The following is a 25436-nucleotide window of genomic DNA, read 5'->3' as shown; positions in this document are numbered from 1 at the left end:
CCCCCTCTCCCGCTCACTTTTTGTTCTGGCAACTCCCGATTTACAAATCAAGCACTGACTCATAGTGATAGGGAAATATTTGGAAGTTGATCAAATATTTTGGTAGCCTACAGCAGACAGACTGGTCTTCTCTTTTCAGCAGGAGCCATTTGCTTTCCAACCTGTGTTTTTCCTTGCGATTTTGTATTTGAAATATTGAGAAAGGCCTGCTTTGTCTGCATTCTGTTCATTGACAGATTTGCCTCGCGTTCCTGACTGTAGGCTATGCCTTGTTATTGGGCTACACCCAATCCACAGCTAAATTAGAGGCAGTCTGATGGTGTAGTAGGCTATTCGGAGTTATTTCGTTTATTTCTGACAGACGGCAGTTATTTTATAACTTCGACAAATTTGTTTTTCGATATATCACGGGTGCTGCAGCTCCTCCAGAACCCTTTCTGCGTCTATGATTCTATAAGGAAATACATTATGAAGTGCAACGCTGGAGAGATGAGAGTTGCAGGCTCATGTCTATCAGAGCAGAGAGAGAGAGGGGTAGAATACTGTAGAAAGGGAATCTCATTCTAGTTCTGCGAGAGATAGAGGTGAGCTTCTCACACAGCCACGTGTTGGTCTCAAACAGGTTGTAATGTTGCTCAAACCATAAGCCCAGGCCGGTCCAACCCGAATAATATTATTATTATTATTAATATTATTATCATCGCTTTTATTTGAATTTTAACAAAATTTGAAAATTATTGTTCATGCCATGAGAGGTACCGGATCTGGCAAAATAGGTTCCGGAATGAAATAGTCCAAAACGGAGATGTACAGGATCCTGTTCCGAATTATGAACTGGTCATGTGTCTGTTTTTAGCTATGACCCGATGGTGTACTGCTCTCGTTCTGGTTTGCGGAGTGAAAAGCTATTCTCTTTTTCTGGTTTGCACCTAATCTCTCTCGCTCTCGACCTCTTCCCCTCTTCCTTCTTTCGCTCGCTCTGAGAAACAGGAAATAACTTGACAGTCTTGACAATCATCTTATTCACGGACTTTCATACAGTTTATTCAACTTCAGGTTCGTTTGGATAGACGTTAGGAGATTGAGTTAAGCCAATGCGCTTGAAACCATGGCAATACGGTTCACCTTGGAGTAGCCTTCAAGTCTGCCAGTCCAATATTTTTCACCTACTTTATTATTCATTGATGACCTGTCCAAGGAAGGTGATTCCATGGTCCTTGATATGAGAGAATCGCTATATAATTACTAACCCCACATCCTATGGGGTTAGTACACTGTTGGTTATTCTACCTCGTTCTACGCATTTCAACTGAAAAGGAAGTAGCTCTGAGGTAAATGGGTAGTTTTAAAGTTTGGCTACTGCAAAGTAATAGTATACCTCTTAAAACAACAAGAACTTTTATTTTATTTTGATCTCCTCTCCTCTGTTGTCATGGTATCCACATGCTATATTAATACAGTTACCATGTTGCAGGTGTCTCTGGACCAGTACCACACCGAGGAGGAGATCTACCAGCTGTCTCTACAGAGAGAGCCACGCAGTGCTAAACCAGCAGTGAGCACTATGGGCCAGGGGCCAATAGGAAACAAATGTGTCCTTATGGCCAATAAGAAGCCATTTAAAAAAAAAAAGTATTATATCTTGTCGATAGTTCATGTGTTTTTACAATTTAAATATGGAAGTCGATGTATTCTAATAGCTTATAGGAAACCAATGTGTTAATTTTCTCATGACATTTGAACACCCTTGCTCTCTCATGTTCAACTTTCCCTTTTATTGATTCTAGGAAGTCTCTGGAGAATTGATGCTCTTGTCTTCTCATTGGTCTGGCAGAACTCTGGCCCCGCCCCCGCTCCCACCCCCAAGCCCTCTATGATTGACGAGTGGGCAGCGTCGGTGAAGCCCAAAGCAGACCCTGCGGTCATCAACAAACACATAGAGAAGATGGTGGACGTACGTTATGCTAGCTAAGGCTCTCTGTTTAGTTGAACCAACAAATTACAAGTTGTTGAAGGAACGTTATTGGCTTGGTACATAGTAGTTATCCTCTCCACTACCCTCTTATTAATAACAACAAGTCACAGGAATGACAACCATAGTACTCTTTGTTTTGAATATCAGATATGTTGAAGTGATGTGTGTTTCCACGGTTACAGTCTGTCTTCAAGAACTTTGACACGGACGGGGATGGTCACATCTCCAGGGAGGAGTTTGAGATCATCAGGGACAACTTCCCCTACCTCAGCAAGTTTGGAGAACTGGACAAGAACCAGTGAGAGACAAAATCATCTTGGCAACTGTTACCATAGGCTACGTAGCAACAGTCCCGTATAACTGATATTGTAACCATACTATGCGTAATAGTGTCACACAGATTAGGGAAGGAGACATGTTAATTTTCTCTTTCTCTCTCTCTCTCTGTCTGTGTGTCTCTGTCTCTCTCTCTGTGTCTCTGTCTCTCTCTCTGTGTCTCTGTGTGTCTCTCTCTCTGTGTCTCTCTGTGTGTCGCTGTGTCTCTCTCTGTGTGTCTTTGTCTTGGTCTCTTTCTCTCTCTCTGTCTTGCTGTGTGTCTCCCTCTTTGTGTCTGTCTCTCTGTGTCCCTGTGTGTCTCTCTGTGTGTCTGTCTGTTTCTCACTCTCTCTTTCTCATTCTCTCACTCTCACTCACCAGAGATGGGAAGATCAGCAGAGAGGAGATGATTGACTATTTCATGAAGGCCAGCTCTCTGCTCAACTGTAAGATGGGCTTCATCCACACCTTCACAGAGACCACCTATGTCAAGCCCACCTTTTGTGAACACTGCACTGGCTTTGTGAGTGCACTGTCAGTTTGACCATCTATAAATCCATCCTCACTCCTATGTACAACACAGATCCCTGCCTGTTAAATGGATTGATGAATTGATTGACAAAGGTTGATTGCTTTTAATGCTGATATAGTCCCTTAGTCAAAATGGCTCTGGCTCTTTGAGCTTTGAATACTCACTGCTATAGACTATTAGGTCCATATTCCCATACTATTCCCTGCTGTCTTTAAAAGTCCTTTTTAAATGTATGGATTGGTGAAGGACAGAATGGCATGGATGGCTATGGTCACGTCTGGTCACCATGACTATGCAGCAATATTGTGGGAGTTCTAGACAAATACCTAATTACAACATTGGCACATCTTTATTTGACAAGGAAATTGAGGTTAGAAACCCTGGCAAGAGGTCAGCAGGAAGTAGTCACCGTGCACGTACAACCCGAGAAAAAATACAACACATTAAAGACCAATTGCAAAGGTAAATAAAATTGCCTTCCATCAGAGCTTGAAACTCAGCAAGTGATACCCTCTCCTCTTGTTCCAAAGTTTTTTTTTTTGTGTGTGTTTTTTGCGCAGCTGGCTCCAAGACAAAGGAGCATTATTAGGAGAATGATCCTTCTTCCCGTTTCAGTCCTGGTCTTTCGGAGCCGTGACAGATGGTAGCACCTGAGAACAGATACTAAGTGCCTGCGTTATTATTCGGCATCGTCATTGGGTCTGGTCTCAACCATGGCAATTATTTGGAGATACAGTTCTGGGATAGTGAGATACTGGAGGTGATACAGCAGGCTCCTTGACGAGCCCTGTATTCCTCCCCCCCTCCACATTGCTGTTTTTCATGTGGTGGCGAGAGGAGAGAGAGGTGTCAGAGGGCTTCAGAGGATCTCTGTTGTCTCACACAACGCCAGTGAGTCAGGGGGCTGTAATGAGGGCGAGAGTGTTGGCTTTGATACTGAACTGGGCGACAGCTCCTGAAATTGCACCAAAAACTCCTGACTGGTACAAAGACCAAGGGAAATGAGGTGCAACACGATCTCTCATCTTGCACACACACACACACACACACACACACACACACACACACACACACACACACACACACACACACACACACACACACACACACTGCTGATTCACGTGCCATTCAGAGAAAAATACTATGGAAAAATGGGGGGGGGGGGGTAGAAATGTGCAAAGCATTCCAGCCACCAGCTACTTCCTCTCTGCCTGCTTTCCTGTTGGCTTCAGGTCAAACATAATACCTAGGCTTCCAATTTTTCAGAGAGAACGCGGTGAGCAGAAAAACAAGCTGCCCAGCACCATTTATGGAGTTCAGTTGCCCAGGGTGACTCAGGCATCACTTCGTAACTCGACGTTGTTTTTAATGTCTCTCTTCTGACAGCCCCCCGCTGTCGTCTTATCACCTACTTAATGGAGCGAGAGCTTAACGCTCTTGTGAATGGGTCTCTGTGCTCTCTGTGTCGTTCCAGCTGGGAGATGAAGGGTGCATCCATCATGGTATCCCATTCCCTATATTTTACCTGGGCCCTGGTCAAAAGTAGAGCACTACATAGGAACTGGGTTCCATTTGGTACACAGCCAGGGAGGGAGGGAGCGAGTGTTTGTTCTGCTCTGGGGGCTGTAAGCTATACATGGGGCCAGCTGTAAGATTTGTGTTTAACTCTCTATTAGGCCATGTTTGTTGATATGAGACTTTGCCATGGGCACTCTTTCGAGGTCTTTTGTTCTTGGCGACTGGTGAGCGTTTTTGTAGTCCTCTATTGGTATAGGAAAGGTGTAGTTTTTTGAAAGAAAATGAATTCTCTTTGAACTTATGGCTGGTAAGTGTTTTGGTGGCATTGAGGCTCTCTGTCCGTGTGTGTGTGTGTAGGGTCAGGTTATTTTCTCGGTCCTCAGATCTCTGATGTGGCTGTGATCTCCTGGACAGGTCTTTCATGTCATTGTACCCCCGCGGTGGGCTCCTAGCGTCTGCTTGATCTCACCCCCCCCCGTCCCACCCCCACCACCTCCTCCTTCCCTCTGCCTCTCCTCCACACCTCCCTCTGTTCCTGCACCTCCCCCTATCGTTCTTCTTCTCACGTTCTTGCTCTTTCTACCTCTAACGCTCACTCTTTCGATCTGCCACTTCCTGTCCCTCGTTCTATTTCTACCTCACACTTTCTCTACTTCCCTCTTTCTTTCTACCTTGCTCCCTCTTCCCACGTCCACCTGTTTCTTCTCTGCATTGTGTCATCCTCGTCTCTCTCTGATCCCTGTCACTCGGTCACTAGACGTCCGGCCTTTGTCTCCATGTGCCAAGAATTTCACGAAGAGAAGTCACAAATAACTTCTCTCTCTCTTTCTCCCTAGATATGGGGCTTCTACAAACAGGGATACAAGTGTAAAGGTAAGATAATCAATACATTTAGCTAACTTGAATAGTTCAAATTGCTATGAAATGAAATAAAATGATAGATTCGTCACTCGAACCAAAGGGGGCTTTGTGCTTCACGTCAACAGCGTGGAAGCCATGGTAAATACATCAGACTACATTGCAGTGGCAAGAAAAAGTATGTGAACCCTTTGGAAATACCTGGATTTCTGCATAAGTTGGTTTTACAATTTGATCTGATCTTCATCTGGGTCACAACAATAGACAAACACAGTCCACTTAAACTAATAACACACAAACAATTATGCGTTTTCATGTCTTTATTGAACACACCGTGTCAACATTCACAGTGCAGGGTGGAAAAAGTATGTGAACCCTTGGATTTAATAACTGGTTGACCCTCCTCAGCAATAACCTCAACCAAACGTTTTCTGTGGTTGTGGATCAGACCTGCACAACGGTCAGGAGGAATTTTGGACCATTCCTCTTTACAAAACTGTTTCAGTTCAGCAATATTCTTGGGATGTCTGGTGTGAACTGCTCTCTTGAGGTCATGCCACAGCACCTCAATCGGGTTGAGGTTAGGACTCTGACTGGGCCACTCCAGAAGGCGTATTTTCTTCTGTTGAAGCTATTCTTTTGATTTTACTTCTGTGTTTTTGGTCGTTGTCCTGTTAATCACTCAACTTCCATTGAGCTTCAATTGACAGACAGATAGCCTAACATTCTCCTGCAAAATGTTTGATAAACTTGAGTTCATTTTCCTGTTGACGATAGCAAGCTGTCCAGGCCCTGAGGCAGCAAAGCAGCCCCAAACCATGATGCTCCCTCCACCAGACTTTACAGTTGGGATGAGGTTTTGATGTTGGTGTGCTGTGCCTTTTTTTTCTCCTCATATAGTGTTGTGTTCCTTCCAAACAACTCAACTGTAGTTTAATCTATCCACAGAATATTTTGCCAGTAGCGCTGTGGAACATCCAGGTGCTCTTTTGCAAACTTCAGACGTGCAGAAATGTTTTTTTTTTTGGACAGCAGTGGCTTCTTCCGTGGTGTCCTCCCATGAACACCATTCTTGTTTAGTGTTTAACGTATCGTAGACTCGTCAACAGAGATGTTAGCATGTTCCAGAGATTTCTGTAAGTCTTCAGCTGACACTCTAGGAGTCTTCTTAACCTCATTGAGCGTTCTGCGCTGTGCTCTTGCAGTAATCTTCGCAGGATGGCCACTCCTAGGGAGACTTACTTACTCCATTTATAGACAATTTGTCTTACCACGGACTGATGAACATCAAGGCTTTCAGAGATACTTTTGTAACCCTTTCAGCTTTATGCAAGTCAACAATTCTTGATCTTAGTTCTTCTGAGATCTCTTTTGTTCAAGGCAATGCTTCTTGTGAAAAGCAAACTTAAATTTTGTGAGTTTTTTTTTATAGGGCAAGGCAGCTCTAACCAACATCTTCAATCTCGTCTCATTGATTGGACTCCAGGTTAGCGGACTCCTGACTCCAATTTGCTTTTGGAAAAGTCATTAGCCTTGGGGTTCACATACTTTTTCCAACCCAACACGGTGAATGTTTAAATGATGTATTCAATATAGACTAGACAAATACAGTAATTTGTGTTATTAGTTTAAGCACACTATGTTTGTCTATTGTTGGGACTTAGATAAAGATCAGATCAAATTTGATGACCAATTTGTGCAGAAATCCAGGTAATTCCAAAGGGTTCACATACTTCTTGCCACTGTACATTATCCCCTACAGGGCTCCCTTTGAGAACACTTGAACAGAGCACACAGGATCATAAAATACACCTTTGTGGTTTGAGGGTCTCCGTCGCGCCACTGTTTTGTAGAAGCTGTCTCAAGGGTAGACACATTGTAGAAACATACAAGTCACATGCACATGTCACACTCCCGCTAGCGCCAACCCACAGTAGCATACACCTGAACTCTGTCTGCACAGCGCTCTGTACTCAGTAGACTGTGTCTGTCTCTCAGTCGCATCCCAAAAGGAACCCTGTTCCCTATGTAGTGCACTACTTTTGACCCGAGACCTATGGGCCCTAGTCAAAAGTGGTGCTCTACGTAGGGAATAGGGTGCAGTTTGGGATGCAACTTCAGTGTGTCTGCTCTACTCTGCCGAGTGCCTTAATGAGATGTGTGGAAGTCAATGAGAGGTCCCAGCCATTCATTTCCATTACCATTGTTAGCCCCAGTCGCCGAGTGGGAGAGACGATGGCGGCGCATAATTGAAATGAATTGGCTTGTCGCAGATGGTGTAGAACAGAAGTGCTGAGTGTGTGTGTGTGTGTGTGTGTGTGTGTGTGTGTGTGTAGTCTGAATCAGTCTGGGTGTTGTAGACATTTATCGAATCTAACCTTCGCTGATGTGGACGTTTTACTGAGAGTGAGAGGTGTTTAGAAATCAATGAGTGAGTGAGTGCACGAATGGGAGAGTGTGTGTGAATTACTCTGAATCTCTTTCTCTGCCACCCTGGACATCCCTGCTCCCTCTTTCCTGCCTACTTCCAGAGTGTCCTTCATTGTCAGAGCTGTTGTCAGGGTCTGTCTGCATGGCCGTGTGTGTGTGTGTGTGTGTCAGTGTGCGTGCATCTGCACTGTGTGTATGAGCACCTACCTCTCACCACTCGCTCTTCCCTTTGCCCCAATGTTTATTTTTGCACCCCTCTTTCTCTCAAACTTTGCCTCCCTCTCCTCCCCATCCCTGATCTCTCGAACCCTCCTTTACCTCGCACTCGTTCCCTCCAACTCTCTCGCCCTTCCCGTCTAAACCGGGCATTCTTCCCTCGTTCCTTCTCATCCTCCTCTCTCCCCATCTCATTCTCGCTTTGTCTCCCTCCCTCGGACAGCTTGTGGAATTAACTGTCACAAGGCGTGTCAAGGTCGTCTGGCGGTGGAGTGTCGTAAACGGACCAAGAGCATTAGCCACGAGCACGCACCCTCTCTCCAGGCACGCTCCTACAGCTTCCCCCCTCCGGCCAACAGCCCAGCCAGCCTACAGAACACAGGTGAGAGACCCCGCCCCCCCCTTTTCAACTTCCAATCCGGTTCTACTAATACTATGTCCGCATCTCACCAGGATTCTTCAGATTTGGGGTCACTCAAGAACCGGTAGCATCATACTTCAGCCAGGTTGTCTTTACAGAAGGTTATGAGATGGAATGGTACAGTATGTTTTAGGGCTGACACCGATTAGTCGACAGATTAATTGTTTGATCGGTCAATGGAGATTTTTTTTTGTTGTCAAGCAGTAGCATTGTGTGTGTGTGTGTGAGATATATAATATATATATCAAGGCAAAGAGTGGCTACTTTGAATGATATAAAATATATTTTTTGGGTTACTACATAATTGTACTGTATATAAGACTCCAAGAGTCTTGAAGAAGTTCTCACATATGCTGAACACTTGTTGGCTGCTTTTCTGTCACTCTGCGGTCCACAACTCATCCCAAACCATCTCAGTTGGGTTGAGGTTGGGTGATTGTGGAGGCCAGGTCATCTGATGCAGCACTCCATCACTCTCCTTCTTGGTCAAATAGCCCTTACACAGCCTGGAGGTGTGTTAGGTCATTGTCCTGTTGAAAAACAGTTGACAGTGCCACTAAGCGCAAACCTGATGGGATGGCGTATCGCTGCAGAATGCTGTGGTAGCCATGCTGGTTATGTGTTATGTGTGCCGGGATGCTGGTCTTCAAGGCAGAGTTCCTCTGTCCAGTGTCATTGTTCCTTTCCCCATCTTAATCTTTTATTTTTATTGGCCAGTCTGAGATATGTCTTTTTCTCTGCCTAGAAGGCCAGCATCACAAAGTTGTCTCTTCGCTGTTGACGTTGAGACTGTGGCTTAATTCGTGTGAAAATATACATTTGTGCCACTTAATTCATAGGAAAATATATAAAAAATTGGGGGGGGGGGAACTTACAAAAAATTGTTCATAAGTTATTGGAGCAATGCATTTTGGGCAATGGTGCCATTTTTTTTGTGTCCCACATTTATTTATATGAAAACAAACTTTAACATCCCAATATTGTTAATCAATCAGGTTGTCCCCGAAATACTTACGATATAATAGTAGCCTGACGTTTATTTCCTGTTAGAGATAGGGGGCAGTATTTCCCCTTTGGATGAATTGCGTGCCCATAGTGAACTGCATCAAAATCTGTCCTAAATTGCTAATATATGCATATTATTATTACTATTGGATAGAAAACACTCTGAAGTTTCTAAAACCGTTTGAATTATGTCTGTGAGTATAACAGAACTCACAGGGCAGGCAATCTTCCAAACTAGTTTTGAAATCCTGAAAGTTGGGGCAACTTTGACGTCATCGCCCCCTCCCTTCCCAACAAGTTATGGATCTGGAAACACTTCCTATGTATTCCACTAGATGTCCTCATTCAGTAGAAAGTGTAATGGAGCATTTGCTGTGAACTTTGACCTAATGGGAAGGAAAGTACTAAGTGTCGCAAAAGATTTCCATGTGCTTGAAGGCGCGTATGCGTTCGAGTGCTTCGTCTGTTCCAATCAGCCCCAGATGAACATGGATGGCCCGGTTGGCATGCTATTCGATCTGTATGATCATAACATCCTGAAGATTGATTCTGCACTTAGTTTGACCAGTTTCGTCGACCTGTAATATGTAATTTGGAAGTTTTGATGCAAAGTTATCCTGGACCAGAAGTCATTTTTTGGGGCATTTGAGCTGAAAGTGGTAGCAAATGCTGCTACATGGACACTAGAATTGAACATTATGAAACAAAACGATTTATTGTTGAACTAGGACTCCTTGCACTACATTCTGATGGAAGATCATCAAAGGTAAGGGAATATTTATCTTGTGATTTTGTATTTCTGTTGACTCCAACATAGCGGAGAAATATTGTTACGTCTGAGCGCCGTCTCAGATTATTGCAATGTTAGGCTTTTTCCTTAACGTTTCAAAAAAAATGTGACACAGCGGTTGCATTAAGAACCAGTGTATCTTTTTAATTATATGTAGAACATGTATCTTTAGTCAAAGTTTATGATGAGTATTTCTGTTATCTGGCGTAGCTTTCTATAATTCCTCCGGACATTTTGGAGAATTTTCTGAACATGGCTTCAATGTAAACCGAGATTTATGGATATAAAATGCATATTATCGGGGGTGGAGTTCCTGTAGGGGAACCCATAGGCTTAAGAAGTTTTTAATGCCAATGCTGTTTTCTATGCTTGTTGTCACTTAGCACCAGTATCCCAAAGTATTATGTCAGATTGGAGGAAAAAGCTGTATTTGTCTGTGTTTTTTGTGGTATCGATGAAGGAAACTGATTGGGGAATGGGGATATATTTTCATGATGGGAAACTAATTAATCAATAAATGTGGGGAAACAAAAAAAAGAAACAAAAAAAAGAAACAAAAATGTTTTGGTTTAAATTCTCCTGGTGCACCTGCATGGGATTTGCAGCTATAACGAGTCTGGACTATGATCAATTAAGCCATATCAATGCAGTTAAACAGGTTCATGTAAAATAATGAATTACGTTGGCTTACACTTATGGCACTTCCAAGGCCAGTTTCATGTTGATTATTACCACCGTGTCAATCATGTTATATACTTAGGCTATTGTAACGAGGCATATGCCAGCAATCGTAGGCCTACTGCATCTGCCCAGAGGAATACTAGGCTTTTGATGGCAACGGCCGTTAGAGCTCATTTTGCCACTCGTGAGCCCTGGTTAGAGTCCCTGTTGTAAAGCAGAAGAAAGTGCAAGCTTCATTGGTAGCAGTGTTGGGATATGATCTAGTGGTGGGAAGCATTCTGTTTTTCAACATTGTGTTGGGCGTAATTGCATTGATATATCTAGGGAACGATGGATAAGCAACAATGGGCGTGACGGATGGAAGTAGCCACTACAGGTGTGACCAAGCCTTACATCGAAGTTCCCTGACGCTGAATGGAAAGTGCATTGCCCTGGCCAGTTATTCAGAAGAAAATCCTCTGTGGCGGTCTCGATTTACATAAATTAACTTACCAGTAATGTGAATCACTGTTGATCCATCCGGTTATCGAATTGAGATGGATGTTGGATTTTCGACGGCCTAGAATCGAGGTCTTTCCCAGGTCATGGAGGACGAAGCAAGGCCCCTCTTGGTTCTCATTGGCGAGACTGAACTCAAGTTAGTGGTTACAGTGCATTCGGAAAGTATTCAGACCCCTTTACTTTCCCCACATTTTGTTACGTTACAGCCTTATTCTACAATGGATTCAATTAACAATGCCCCATAATGACAAAGCGAAAAATGGTTTTATTTATATATATTTTTTTAAGTATTCAGACCCTTTGCTATGAGACTCTAATATGCATCTGAGCTCAATTTTGAGTCCACCTGTGGTAAATTCAATTGATTGGACATGATTTGGAAGTCACCTGTCTATTTAAGGTCCCACAGTTGACAGTGCTTGTCAGCGCAAAAACCAAGCCATGAGGTCAAAGGAATTGTCCGTTAAGCTCAGAGACAGGATTGTGTCGAGGCACAGATCTGGGGAATGATACCAAAACATTTCTGCAGCATTGAAGATCCCCAAGAAGACAGTGGCCTCCATCATTCTTAAATGGAAAAAAGTTTGAAACGACCAAGACTCTTCCTGAGCAATTGGGGGAGAAAGACCTTGGTCAGGGAGGTGACCATGAACCCAGTGGTCACTCTGACAGAGCTCCAGAGTTCCTCTGTGGAGATGAGAGAACCTTCCAGAAGAACAACCATCTCTGCAGCACTCTACCAATCAGGCCTCAATGGTAGAGTGGCCAGACGGAAGCCGGTCCTCAGTTAAAGGCACATGACAGCCCGCTTGGAGATTGCCAAATGGCATCTAAAGGTCTCTTACCATAAGAAACAAGATTCTCTTGTCTGATGAAACCAAGATTGAACTCTTTGGCCTGAATTCCAAGCATCACGTCTGGAGGAAACCTGGCACCATCCCTACAGTGAAGCATGGTGGTGACAGCATCATGCTGTGGGGATGTTTTTCAGCGGCAGGATCGAGAGAAAGATCAACGGAGTAGAGTTCAAGGATTTCTCTGATGAAAACCTGCTCCAGAGTGCTCAGGACCTCAGACTGGGGTGAAGGTTCACCTTCCAACAGGACAACAACTTTAAGCACACAGCCAAGACAATGCAGGAGTAGCTTCGGGACAAGTCTCTTTGTCCTTGAAGGGCCCAGCCAGAGCCCGGCCTTTAATCTGATCGAACATCTCTGGAGAGACCTGAAAATAGTTGTGCAGCGACACTCCCCATCCAACCTGACAGAGATTGAGAGGATCTGCAGAGAAGAATGGGAGAAACTCCCCAAATACAGGTGTGGCAAGCTTGTACCGTCATACCCAAGAAGACTCGGCTGCAATCGCTGCAAAATGTGCTTTATCAAAGTACTGTGTAAAGGGTCTGAATACTTATGTAAATGTGATATTTCATTTTTTTATTTCTAATACATTTGCAAAAATTTCTAAACCTGTTTTTGCGTTGTCATTATGGGGTATTGTGTGTAGATTGATGAAGATTAAAAAAAAACGATTTAATCAATTTTCCAATGTGGAAAAAGTCAGTGATCTGAATACGGCACTGTATGTGTCAGACTGTCTTATTGCTGCTGACATTGCCCATCGTGTATTGCTCTAACTTTCAAAAGATTGCTCTGAAGTTTGCCCCCAAAGTATTTTCCTGTGAATTAAGTCACAGAAAAGTGTGTCTTTTTACACAAATTAAGGCACAAAAACACACAGGAAATCTGCTGAAATGCTTTTTGTACATATTTGCATGAATTCAGTGTGGGATCGTGTTCACCATTAGCATGTAGATCAAATGATTGGGTAGTTTTGTTTGATTCCTTTGTCATTCTGCCATGCTGCCTTTTCAATGTGTTCTGTATCTCTCTATGCACTGTCTCCACCAATAGTTGTGCAAAAATCACTGCAACGTGGGACGAGCAGATGAATCAAACATCCAGGCACAATTAAACTGCTTGGAATGGTTGATTCCCTCTGTATACCATGGTTATAGAAGGATATTTTTGTTGTTCTCGCTCTCTCTTTCTCACTCTCTCTCTTTCTCACTCTCTCTCTTTCTCACTCTCTCTCTTTCTCTCTTTCTCTCTCTTTCTCGCTCTCTCTCTTTCTCGCTCTCTCTCTCCTCGCTCTCCTCTCTCTCTCTTGCCCTCTTTCTCGCTCGCTCTCCCTCGCTCCCTCTTTCTCGCTCTCTCTTTCGCTCCCTCTTTCTCGCTCTCTCTTTCGCTCCCTCTTTCTCGCTCTCTCTTTCGCTCCCTCTTTCTCGCTCTCTCTCTCGCTCCCTCTTTCTCGCTCTCTCGCTCCCTCTTTCTCGCTCTCTCGCTCCCTCTTTCTCGCTCCCTCTTTCTCGCTCTCTCGCTCCCTCTTTCTCGCTCCCTCTTTCTCGCTCTCTCGCTCTCTCGCTCCCTTTCTCGCTCTCTCGCTCCCTCTTTCTCGCTCTCTCGCTACCCTCTTTCTCGCTCTCTCGCTCCCTCTTTCTCGCTCCTCTTTCTCGCTCTCTCGCTCTCTCGCTCCTCGCCCCTCTTCGCGCTCTCTCGCTCCCTCTTTCTCGCTCTCTCGCTCCCTCTTTCTCGCTCTCTCGCTCCCTCTTCTCGCTCTCTCGCTCCCTCTTTCTCGCTCTCTCGCTCCTCTTCTCGCTCTCTCGCTCCCTCTTTCTCGCCTCTCCGCTCCTCTTTCTCGCTCTCTCGCTCCCTCTTCTCGCTCTCTCGCTCCCTCTTTCTCGCTCTCTCGCTCCCTCTTTCTCGCTCTCTCGCTCCCTCTTTCTCGCTCTCTCGCTCCCTCTTTCTCTCTCTTTCTGCTCTCTCTCTTTCTGCTCTCTCTTTCTCCTCTCTCTCTTCTCCTCTCTCTCTTTCTCCTCTCTCTCTTTCTCCTCTCTCTCTTTCTCCTCTCTCTCTTTCTCGCTCTCTCTCTTTCTCCTCTCTCTCTTTCTCGCTCCCTCTTTCTCGCTCTCTCTTTCGCTCCCTCTTTCTCGCTCTCTCTTTCGCTCCCTCTTTCTCGCTCTCTCTTTCGCTCCCTCTTTCTCGCTCCCTCTTTCTCGCTCTCTCGCTCCCTCTTTCTCGCTCTCTCGCTCCCTCTTTCTCGCTCTCTCGCTCCCTCTTTCTCGCTCTCTCGCTCCCTCTTTCTCGCTCTCTCGCTCCCTCTTTCTCGCTCCCTCTTTCTCGCTCTCTCGCTCCCTCTTTCTCGCTCTCTCGCTCCCTCTTTCTCGCTCTCTCGCTCCCTCTTTCTCTCTTGCTCCCTCTTTCTCCTCTCTCTCTTTCTCCTCTCTCTCTTTCTCCTCTCTCTCTTTCTCGCTCTCTCTCTTTCTCCTCTCTCTCTTTCGCTCCCTCTTTCTCGCTCCCTCTTTCTCGCTCTCTCTTTCGCTCCCTCTTTCTCGCTCCCTCTTTCTCGCTCTCTCGCTCCCTCTTTCTCGCTCTCTCGCTCCCTCTTTCTCGCTCTCTCGCTCCCTCTTTCTCGCTCCCTCGCTCGCTCGCCCTCTTTCGCGCTCGCTCTCCCTCGCTCCCTCTTTCTCGCTCTCTTTCGCTCCCTCTTTCTCGCTCTCTCGCTCCCTCTTTCTCGCTCTCTCGCTCTCTCGCTCCCTCTTTCTCGCTCTCTCGCTCTCTCGCTCCCTCTTTCTCGCTCTTCCACTCTCTCGCTCGCTCTCCCTCGCTCGCACGCTCTCCCTCGCTCGCACGCTCTCCCTCGCTCGCACGCTCTCCCTCGCTCGCACGCTCTCCCTCGCTCTGTCGCACGCTCTTCCTCGCTCTGTCGCACGCTCTTCCTCGCTCTGTCGCACGCTCTTCCTCGCTCTGTCGCTCGCTCTTCCTCTCGGTCGCTCGCTCTTCCTCTCGGTCGCTCGCTCTCTCTCTCTCTCGCTCTTCCTTCCTCTCTCTCTCTCTCGCTCTTCCTTCCTCTCTCTCTCTCTCGCTCTTCCTTCCTCTCTCTCTCTCTCGCTCTTCCTTCCTCTCTCTCTCTCTCGCTCTTCCTTCCTCTCTCTCTCTCTCGCTCTTCCTTCCCCTCTCTCTCTCTCTCGCTCTTCCTTCCCCTCTCTCTCTCTCTCGCTCTTCCTTCCCCTCTCTCTCTCTCTCGCTCTTCCTTTCTCTCTCTCTCGCTCTTCCTTCCCCTCTCTCTCTCTCTCTCGCTCTTCCTTCCCCTCTCTCTCTCTCTCGCTCTCCTTCCCCCCTCTCTCTCTCTCGCTCTTCCTTCCCCTCTCTCTCTCTCGCTCTTCCTTCCCCTCTCTCTCTCTCGCTCTTCCTTCCCCTCTCTCTCTCTCGCTCTTCCTTCCCCTCTCTCTCTCTCGCTCTTCCTTCCCCTCTCTCTCTCGCTCTTCCTTCCTCTCTCTCTCTCTCGCTCTTCCTTCCTCTCTCTCTCTCTCTCTCTCTCTCGCTCTTCCTTCCTCTCTCTCTCTCTCTCTCGCTCTTCCTTCCTCTCGCTCTCTCGCTCTTCCTTCCTCTCGCTCTCTCGCTCTTCCGTCCTCTCTCGCTCTTCCTTCCTCTCTCTCGCTCTTCCTCTCTTCCTCGCTCGCTCCTCCTCGCTCGCACGCTCTTCCTCGCTCGCACGCCCTTCCTCGCTCGCACGCCCTTCCTCGCTCGCACGCTCTTCCTCGCTCGCACGCTCGCTCGCACGCTCTTCCTCGCTCGCACGCTCTTCCTCGCTCTGTCGCACGCTCTTCCTCGCTCTGTCGCTCGCTCTTCCTCGCTCTGTCGCTCGCTCTTCCTCGCTCTGTCGCTCGCTCTTCCTCGCTCTGTCGCTCGCTCTTCCTTCCTCTCTCGCTCGCTCTTCCTTCCTCTCTCGCTCGCTCTTCCTTCCTCTCTCTCTCTCGCTCTTCCTTCCTCTCTCTCTCTCGCTCTTCCTTCCTCTCTCTCTCTCGCTCTTCCTTCCTCTCTCTCTCTTGCTCTTCCTTTCTCTCTCTCGCTCTTCCTTCCTCTCTCTCTCTTGCTCTTCCTTCCTCTCTCTCTCTCTCGCTCTTCCTTCCTCTCTCTCTTGCTCTTCCTTCCTCTCTCTCGCTCTCTCTCGCTCTTCCTTCCTCTCTCTCTCGCTCTTCCTCTCTCTCTCGCTCTTCCTCTCTCTCTCGCTCTTTCTCTCTCTCTCGCTCTTTCTCTCTCGCTCTTTCTCTCTCTCGCTCTTTCTCTCTCGCACGCTCTCTCTCTCGCACGCGCTCTCTCTCTCTCTCTCTCGCGGGCGCTCTCTCTCTCTCGCGGGCGCTCTTTCTCTCTCTTGCTCTTCCTTCCTCTCTCTCTCTCTCGCGGGCGCTCTCTCTCTCTCGCGGGCGCTCTTTCTCTCTCTTGCTCTTCCTTCCTCTCTCTCTCTCTTGCTCTTCCTTCCTCTCTCGCTCTTCCTTCCTCTCTCTCTCGCTCTTCCTCTCTCTCTCTCGCTCTTCCTCCCTCTCTCTCGCTCTTCCTCCCTCTCTCTCGCTCTTCCTCCCTCTCTCTCGCTCTTCCTCCCTCTCTCTCGCTCTTTCTCTCTCTCGCTCTTTCTCTCTCTCGCTCTTTCTCTCTCTCGCTCTCTCGCTCTTTCTCTCTCTCTCTCGCTCTTTCTCTCTCTCTCTCGCTCATTCTCTCTCTCGCGCTCTCTTCTCTCTCTCGCGCTCTCTTCTCTCTCTCGCGCGCTCTCTTTCTCTCTCTCGCGCGCTCTCTTTCTCTCTCTCGCGCGCTCTCTTTCTCTCTCTCGCGCGCTCTCTTTCTCTCTCTCGCGCGCTCTCTTTCTCTCTCTCGCGCGCTCTCTTTCTCTCTCTCGCGCGCTCTCTTTCTCTCTCTCGCGCGCTCTCTTTCTCTCTCTCGCGCGCTCTCTTTCTCTCTCTCGCGCGCTCTCTTCTCTCTCTCGCGCTCTCTCGCGCTCTCTCTCGCGCGCTCTCTCGCGCTCTCTCTCGCGCGCTCTCTCGCGCTCTCTCTCGCGCTCTCTCTCGCGCGCTCTCTCGCGCTCTTTCTCTCTCTCGCGCGCTCTCTTTCTCTCTCTCGCGCGCTCTCTTTCTCTCTCTCGCGCGCTCTCTTTCTCTCTCTCTCGCGCGCTCTCTCTCGCGCGCTCTCTCGCGCTCTTTCTCTCTCTCGCGCGCTCTCTTTCGCTCTCGCGAAATTGTCCATTTCTTTCTCCGTTTTCTGCCACCATGGTCTGTCCGTTTTAGAGCCAAATAGCATTCAAGTTTACTTTAAGAATCGTTAATGATTTCCCAATAGGTAATATCATTTTATTTTTGTTTGGTAATAATTCAGTTGGACCAGATTTTCTGAGTGCTGTCCTGAGGCTTTGTTGGGTTGGTGGTGGATAATGAACTTAGCCTCGGGACCAGCTGGATGAGGGGACTTTGTCTATCATCTCTTGGCATTTCAGGACTTTGTAGTGGTAGCAGTGGGAGGTCTCTTGTTTTTAGGTGGTTATAGAATTTGATGGCTTGTTTTGGGGTATTAATTAGTAATGGATATTGGCCTGCCTGCATTATTCATATTTTTCTCCCTCCTTCTCACTCAGTGATTGTAGAGGAAGACCTAGAGGCTGTGGAGGAAGGAATGTTTGATATCCATCTATAACCAGGTGAGAAGGAAATAGTTTCTTCTTCCCTAACCCTAACTTACTCCAATACCCCTGGCCTGTGATGTATGCAGTGTATTCGGAAAGTATTCAGACCCCTTCACCTTTTCCACATTTTGTTACGTTACAGCCTTATTCTAAAATTGATTCAATCCCCCCCCAAATCTACACACCCCATAATGACAAATCAAAAATGGGTTTAAACATTTTAGCAAATGTTTTTATATATAAGTCAGAAGTTTACATGCACTTAGGCTGGAGTCATTAAAACTTGTTTTTCAACCACTCCACAAATTTCTTGTTAACAAACTATAGTTTTTGCAAGTCGGTTAGGACATCTACTTTGCATGACAAGTCATTTTTCCAACAAACTGTTTACAGACAGATTTATTTAACTTATAATTCACTGTATCACCTTTCCAGTGGGTCAGAAGTTTATTCACTAAGTTGACTGTGCCTTTTAAACAGCTTGGAAAATTCCAGATAATGATGTCATGGCTTTAGAAGGTCCTGATAGGCTAATTGACATAATTTGAGTCAATTGGAGGTGTACCTGTGGATGTATTTCAAGGCCTACCTTCAAACTGAGTGTCTCTTTGCTTGACATCATGGGAAAATCCAAAGAAATCAGCCAAGACCTCAGAAGAAAAATTGTGGATCTCCACAAGTCTGGTTCGTCCTTGGGAGCAATTTTAAAACACCTGAAGGTACCACGCTCATCTGTACAAACAATAGTACGGAAGTATAAACACCATGGGACCACGCAGCCATCATACCGCTCAGGAAGGAGACGCGTTCTGTCTCCTAGAGATGAATGTACTTTGGTGCGAAAAGTGCAAATCAATCCCAGAACAACAGCAAAGGACTTTGTGAAGAGGCTGGAGGAAACAGGTACAAAAGTATCTATATCCACAGTAAAACGAGTCCTATATCGACTTGAAAGGCTGCTATATGAGGAAGAAGCCACTGCTCCAAAACCGCCACACTACGGTTTGGAACTGCACATGGGGACAAAGATTGTACTTTTGAGAAATGTCCTCTGGTCTGATGAAACAAAAATACAACTGTTTGGCCATAATGACCATTGTTATGTTGGAGGAAAAAGGGGAGGCTTGCAGCTGAAGAACACCATCCCAACCAGGAAGCACAGGGGTGGCAGCATCATGTTGTGGAGGTGCTTTGCTGCAGGAGGGACTGGTGCACTTTACAAAATAGATGGCGTCATGAGGGAGGAAAATTACGCGGATAATATTGAAGCAACATCTCAAGACATCAGTCAGGAAGTTGAAGCTTGGTCGCAAATGGGTCTTTCAAATGGACATTGACCCCAAGCATACTTCAAAAGTTGAGGCAAAATGGCTTAAGGACAACAAAGTCAAGGTATTGGGGTGACCATCACAAAGATCTGACCTCAATCATATAGAAAATGTGTGGGCAGAACTGAAAAAGTGTGTGCGAGCAAGGAGGCCTACAAACCTGACTGTTACACCAGCTCTGTCAGGAGGAATGGGCCAAAATTCACTCAACTTGTTGTGGGAAGCTTGTGGAAGGGTATCGGAAACGTTTGACCCAAGTTGAACAGCAATGCTACCAAATACTAATTGAGGGCATGTAAACTTCTGACCCACTGGAAATGTGATGAAAGAAACAAAAGCTGAAATAAACCATTCTCTACTATTATTCTGACATTTCACATTCTTAAAATAAAGTGGTGAACTTAATTGACCTAAGACAGGACATTTTTACTGGGATTAAATTTCAGGAATTGTGAAAACTGAGTTTCAATGTTTTTGGCTATGTAAACTTCCGACTTCTATCTATCTATCAAAAGAAGATCTCTCCAGTGCTAGCTGTGCCACCAGAGACTGGGTTCGAGCCCAGGCTGTCGCAGCCGGCCGCAACCGGGAGGTCCATGGGGCGACGCACAATTGGCCTAGCGTCTTCCGGGTTAGACAAGGGATATCCTTGTCTCATCTCGCACTAGCGACTCCTGTGGTGGGCCAGGAGTGCACGCTGACCAGGTTGCTAGGTGTACGGTGTTTCCTCTGACACATTGGTGCGGCTGGCTTCCGGGTTGGATGCACGCTGTGTTAAGAAGCAGTGCGGCTTGGTTGGGTTGTGTTTCGGAGGACGCATGGCTCTCGACCTTCGTCTCTCCCGAGCCCGTATGGGAGTTCTAGCGATGAGACACGACATTAACTACTAACAATTGGGGAGAAAAAGGGGTTAATTAAAAAAAATCTCTCATTTACTTAGTACTTTTTCGAAGCACCTTTTGGCAGCGTTTACAGCCTCAAGTCTTCTTCGGTATGATGCTACAACCTTGGCACACCTGTATTTGGGGAGTTTCTCACGTTTTTCTGTGCAGATCCACTCAAGCTCTGTCAGGTTTGATGGGGAGTGTCGCTGCACAGCTATTTTCAGGTCTCTCCAGAGATGTTAGATTGGGTTCAAGTCTGGGCTCTGGCTGGGCCACTCAAGGACATTCAGAGACTTGTCCTGAAGCCACTCCTGCGTTGTCTTGGCTGTATGCTTAGGGTCGTTGTCCTGTTGGAAGGTGAATCTTCTCCCCAGTCTGAGGTCCTGAGCAGGTTTTCATCAGGGATCTCTCTGTACTTTGCTCTGTTCATCTTTCCCTCGATACTGACTAGTCTCCCAGGCCCTGCTGCTGAATAACATCCCCACAGCATGATGCTGTCACCACTATGCATCACTGTAGGGACAGTATTGGCCAGATGATGAGCGGTGCCTGGTTTCCTCCAGAGGTGACACTTGGCATTAAGGCCAAAGAGTTGAATCTTGGTTTCATCAGACCAGAGGATCTTGTTTCTCATAGTCCGAGTCCTTTAGCCAAAAAGGCACCGAACTCCAAGTGGCCTGTCATGTGCCTTTTTACTGAGGAGTGACTTCTGTCTGGCCACTCTACCATAAAGGCCTGGTTAGTGGAGTTCTGCAGAGATGGTTGTCCTTCTGGAAGGTTCTCCCATCTCCACAGAGGAACTCTGGAGCTCTGTCAGAGTGACCATCGGGTTCTTGGCCACCTCCCTGACCAAGGCCCTTCTCCCCCGATTGCTCAGTTTGGCCAGGCGGCCAGCTCTAGGAAGAGTCTAGGTGATTACAAACTTCTTCCATTTAAGAATGATGGAGGGCACTGTGTGCTTGGTGACCTTCAATGATGCAGAAGTTGTTTAGTACCCTTTCCCCAGATCGACACAATCCCGGAGCTCTGCGGACAATTCCTTCAACCTCATGGCTTGGTTTTTGCTCTGACATGCACTGCCAACTGTGGGACCTGATATAGACAGGTGTGTGCCTTTTCCAAATCATGTCCAATCAATTGAATTTACCACAGGTGGACTCCAATCAAGCTGTAGAAACATCAAGGATGATCAATGGAAACAGGATGCACCTGAGCTCAATTTCAGGTCTCATAACAAAGGGTCTGAATACTTATGTAAGTAAGGTGTTTTTATTTTTAATACCTTTGCAAAAAAATCATCTGTTTTCACTTTTTCATGAGGTAGATTGAAGATTTTAAAAATGTTTATTCCTTCTAGAAATAGTCTGTAAAATAACAATGTGGGAAAAGTGAAGGGGACTGAATACTTTCCAAATGCACTGTACCTTCAGCCGTTCTGTAATTACTAAAATGGTCAAACTTTGTCGGCCCACTAGCCAATGATTTAAGTTGCCTAATGTGATTTCAATGAACGATCATTTGGAGTTTTCAAGTACCGGTAGTCAGATTGAATGACTCTTCTCTTTTGATTACTTTCCTAGAAGTCTTGATTCAGCCTAACACAGCTGGGAAGAAACAACAGAAGATGTGAGCCAGAAGCATAGCCTACTATGGCGGCCTTAGTGCTGGAGTCTGTTCAGAAGGGTGCAATCTGTCATCTAGAACAGACACGATTCCCTCTTCTATATGACAGACAATCATATCTCCTCTACGTAATGGATTTCTGAGTCTGAACATTGCATGTAGAAATTTAATGAATAGAGCAGACACGATTCCCTCTTCTTTGACAGACAATCATGTCTGCTCTTTTCATTCCATTTCTATATGCAACGTTCAGACTGTCTCGGATAGAAATCCATTGTGTAGAAGAGGGACTGGTGTAAGCTCTTCATTCCATTTCTATCTGCAATGTTCAGTGTGTTTCACATCACTGACTGAACACCCCTGGTGAGACTTCCAGAGAGAGAGAAGAAATTGCACTGAACCCAACACAGGATACAGACATGCTGTCACATCGTGGACAAAAACTGCAACTGCATATCTTCAAGCACTCAATACTTCTTCCTCTGTGTATCTCAACTCCCTTTAAACAAGTGAATGTGATTTTTGACGAGAATATCTTTCTATGTTAAATCTGCATTTTAGATTCTGGGCCCATTTTTTTCATCTCTTACAATAGTTTTAAGCACTGAATATAGAAAAAAATCCACATAATTGTATTTTCAGGGTAGAGATGTCATTGGGTTAGTGTAATGTTATTGCATCCAAGTTTCCGTGGTGTTGTGTTTTCAGTGCATTTAGCTGTACATTATTCTAAATTACTAACCTAAATGTCTCTCCAAAATACAAGAGGTGCTGTTGTTGCCAAGAAAGAATGTATAGGCTAGATGCCACCCGGACTTCCGTCTTTCTGAGAAAGCTTTGCTTTTGTCTTAGTCGTTTGTCATGTTGTTGATTTTAGTGAATTGTATGAGAGAAATGTAAAACACCCATGTGTTCGATGTCCGAGATGAAATGTTTCAGCTCCCAATCTAACTGTTGACTGCGTTCCTGGATTGGGAATCTCACTTGGATCTATCTCGACAGCAACAATATCAACGACCCAAATGGACTGTGGGAAAACTCCAGAATTTGAATATTATTTGAATGCTGACGTATTTCCCGCCCTCCTGTTACCTGAATATTAATGACTGTTCTATGGTAATTTGACTGTGGTGCGTAAAGCATGGTATGTGGTTATTATGGTCTGTCTCGGTGCATGGGCCACTGTACCTTTCCTCTCTGTAACTTTGGATGTAGTTTGAAACAGTGAATATTATATATCGTCCTGAGATTTGAACTCTATTTTATGAGACATGTTAAAGCCTGTATTTTATCCTTCTGAGACCCAGTAAAAAAAGGGATGGAAAAAGGGGTGTTTTGTAGGGGGGGGGGTGTACAAAGAAAATAATTTGAACAAATATGGTTTGTTATTTGATGTGCACTGTAGTGGATATAAGCGGGTGATAGTAAATATGGAACAGTACAGTAAGTGAAGAGCATAGTTTTGATGTCCACTACAGAGGACTTTAATGAACACGCTCTTATTGATTCTTTTCTTTTTACCAAGGAGAGAAAGTTGCATGTGATATCATTGAAACTCCCATAACGTCCTCTCAAAGGTAGAACAGCACATAGAGTAACTGACCCGTGATTCCAGATTTGTATGAAATGATACCTATTAATTACAATATGAGTCAAATAGTTTACATAATTAAAATTTTTTATTTTTTATTGTATGTTTAAAATAAGCTTTTCTGTGTTCGAATGGTGTGGCCGTTTTACCCGGTCATAAAAAAAAAATATATGATGAACATAGATCACTGATTGGCCAGCTCATCTTCCGCTGGAGTATGACAATCATACGCTGAGGAAATAACATGCGTTTAAAAAAAAAAAACGTTTTGTTTGAGATACACATTTTTTTAAGTGTTTTTTTTTAACAATGTATGCTTTGGCTACATAGGAGTATAGGACAAGTCAACTACATTATTTGGGTTTGTGTTAACAGAATATGAACTTTTAAATGTTTTTAACATGTATGGCCTCTGAGATAAGGACCAAAAATGAATGTCCATTAAGAGTGGATAAAAATGAATTGCTGGGCATTAGGAGGATATCAAATATGCTTCTGATTCCATCGAGGTGATCCACTCTTGCCTGTGTATTTTTATGTAGCACGCATATATATATCTTTTTTTTATGGCAATATGAAATCCTATAGGCGAGTGTCCTAAATGTAGTAGTTTGGGGTCTATAAGAGCCCTACAGTGGAGGTGTCATAATACCCATAAAACCTAGTGGTCAACAGAGAAATGTGTTTTTCCGCCATACAATTTTTCCCAAAGGGGATTTTAGAAACGCTTCAAATAAGGGTCAGGTTTTGTGTAGGCTTACCCTGGTGTGATGTGTTGATAACCGTGTAAATATCTCCTGGACAAGGTGACTTGTCAATATATTTGGCTCTATTTATTCTCGTATTTGAAAAATACTAATTAGTGACAAAGTAGACATCATGCAAAACTAAAAATCCCTTCAAGCTCCTGCACGTCATCTCTAGCGGACACCTTTGCTAACAGTTATTGAGTCAATTTAAAACTCACACAAGACAGTTCACAGAATTGTCCACATAAAGAAATGTAGCCAATGTATTAATTACTAAATGTTAGCTAACATTAGATAGTTCATCCAGAGATTTTTACCTTTGCCTTGATTCGCGGCAGTCTTGTCCAGATCATCATGGCCTTGTAGTTCTTTTGTGATAGCCACATTAGCAGCTAATTAGCATTTCATTTTTGGGGAGTAAATACAGGTGAATATTTTTTATAAAAGTCACCTTGTCCTAGAGAGATTTACACGGTTGTCAAAACGTCACGCCAGGGTAAGCCCACACGAAACACAGACCTTATTTGAAGTGTTTTTAAAATACCCTTTGGGAAAAATGAATGGTGGAAAAACAATTGGAACCATTAACCTGTTTGACTGCTAGGTTTTATGGGTATTATGACTCATACCCTCTGAGGAATACAAGTTTGAGTCCCCCATTGTCGGCTGCTTTGTACCTTTTGAATGAAGTTCTTCCTCTGAATGGTATACCCTGCTTCTTTCCACAAAAACAAACTTCCAACCTGCCCTTGTCAGTCTGTCCTGGACAAGGTTCTCAATTGTTACCGTAAGTGAATGAATGAACACTTTAAACTGATATCATGTAAGTAATTCTTTGGATATATATCAGTTTTTCTTAGTGTTAAATGCGGAATGCATCGCTATACTATGTTTTAAATAAGGATTTACAACATGACTAGCAGCACTGCTACCCAATAAAGCATTGTCTCTTTCTGTGTGTGTGTGTGTGTGTGTGTGTGTGTGTTGGGACTCAAACACAATCGTTGTCGAAAGTTCAGATCCAACACACATTTCCTACCATATTGTACTATCGAGATACGATGCCCAGTATTGGAATTCTTACACAGCCAGATTCAATGTATTCTCGAATTACCCAAGAAATTAAGTCAACAGCTATTTGAATGCTCCATTTTCATCTCACATGTTGGTCCAATAGAGCATTGATTTCTTTTGTAGCTATATTCATCTTTACACAGGCTTAAATTCCATTCCAATGCTATTATATTTCCTATTTCTAAATGCTCTCATGTGGGATGAGAAGAGAGTTCTCTTCACCTTGCGCTATCGGGGATCTGTGTGAGTGCGTTTCTTTATTGATTGAGTGGGGAGGTTTCACTTATTTTCTTAGCTGGGTGTAATTACATCAGCAGAGTTGTTAAGGACTGTCTGAACAGATGGTTGTACTGGCCTTAGACACACACACCTGCTTCGACACCTAGACTCAACTCTTACAAATGCATACCGTAAGTTATATAGTGATCTGATTAC

At 45.0% G+C, this 25436-nt stretch overlaps 1 protein-coding gene across 4 annotated transcripts in view; it reads left to right on the top strand.

The window, feature by feature from the left end:
• The window catches only part of LOC109906582 (RAS guanyl-releasing protein 2), an 81771-nt gene extending 56886 nt beyond the window's left edge, over positions 1–24885 (top strand). The window contains exons 10-18 of one of the 4 annotated variants that reach the window (XR_004203397.1): positions 1475–1555; positions 1835–1954; positions 2158–2273; positions 2672–2813; positions 5177–5213; positions 8068–8226; positions 17705–17767; positions 21117–21218; positions 21545–24885. Coding sequence is in view for 3 of the 4 variants with exons in the window: in XM_031792171.1 (XP_031648031.1) it covers positions 1475–1555; positions 1835–1954; positions 2158–2273; positions 2672–2813; positions 5177–5213; positions 8068–8226; positions 17705–17763 (714 nt within the window). In the remaining variant the exon portion in view is untranslated. The remainder of the gene's footprint in view (positions 1–1474; positions 1556–1834; positions 1955–2157; positions 2274–2671; positions 2814–5176; positions 5214–8067; positions 8227–17704; positions 17768–21116; positions 21219–21544) is intronic. The other 3 variants (XM_031792171.1, XM_020504341.2, XM_031792170.1) reach the window with 3 other exon arrangements.
• The last annotated feature ends 551 nt before the right edge of the window (positions 24886–25436 follow it).

This window comes from Oncorhynchus kisutch, linkage group LG16, assembly GCF_002021735.2.
Source record: "Oncorhynchus kisutch isolate 150728-3 linkage group LG16, Okis_V2, whole genome shotgun sequence".
NCBI classification, from domain to species: Eukaryota; Metazoa; Chordata; class Actinopteri; order Salmoniformes; family Salmonidae; genus Oncorhynchus; species Oncorhynchus kisutch.
This window is presented reverse-complemented; position numbering and strand designations above follow the sequence as displayed.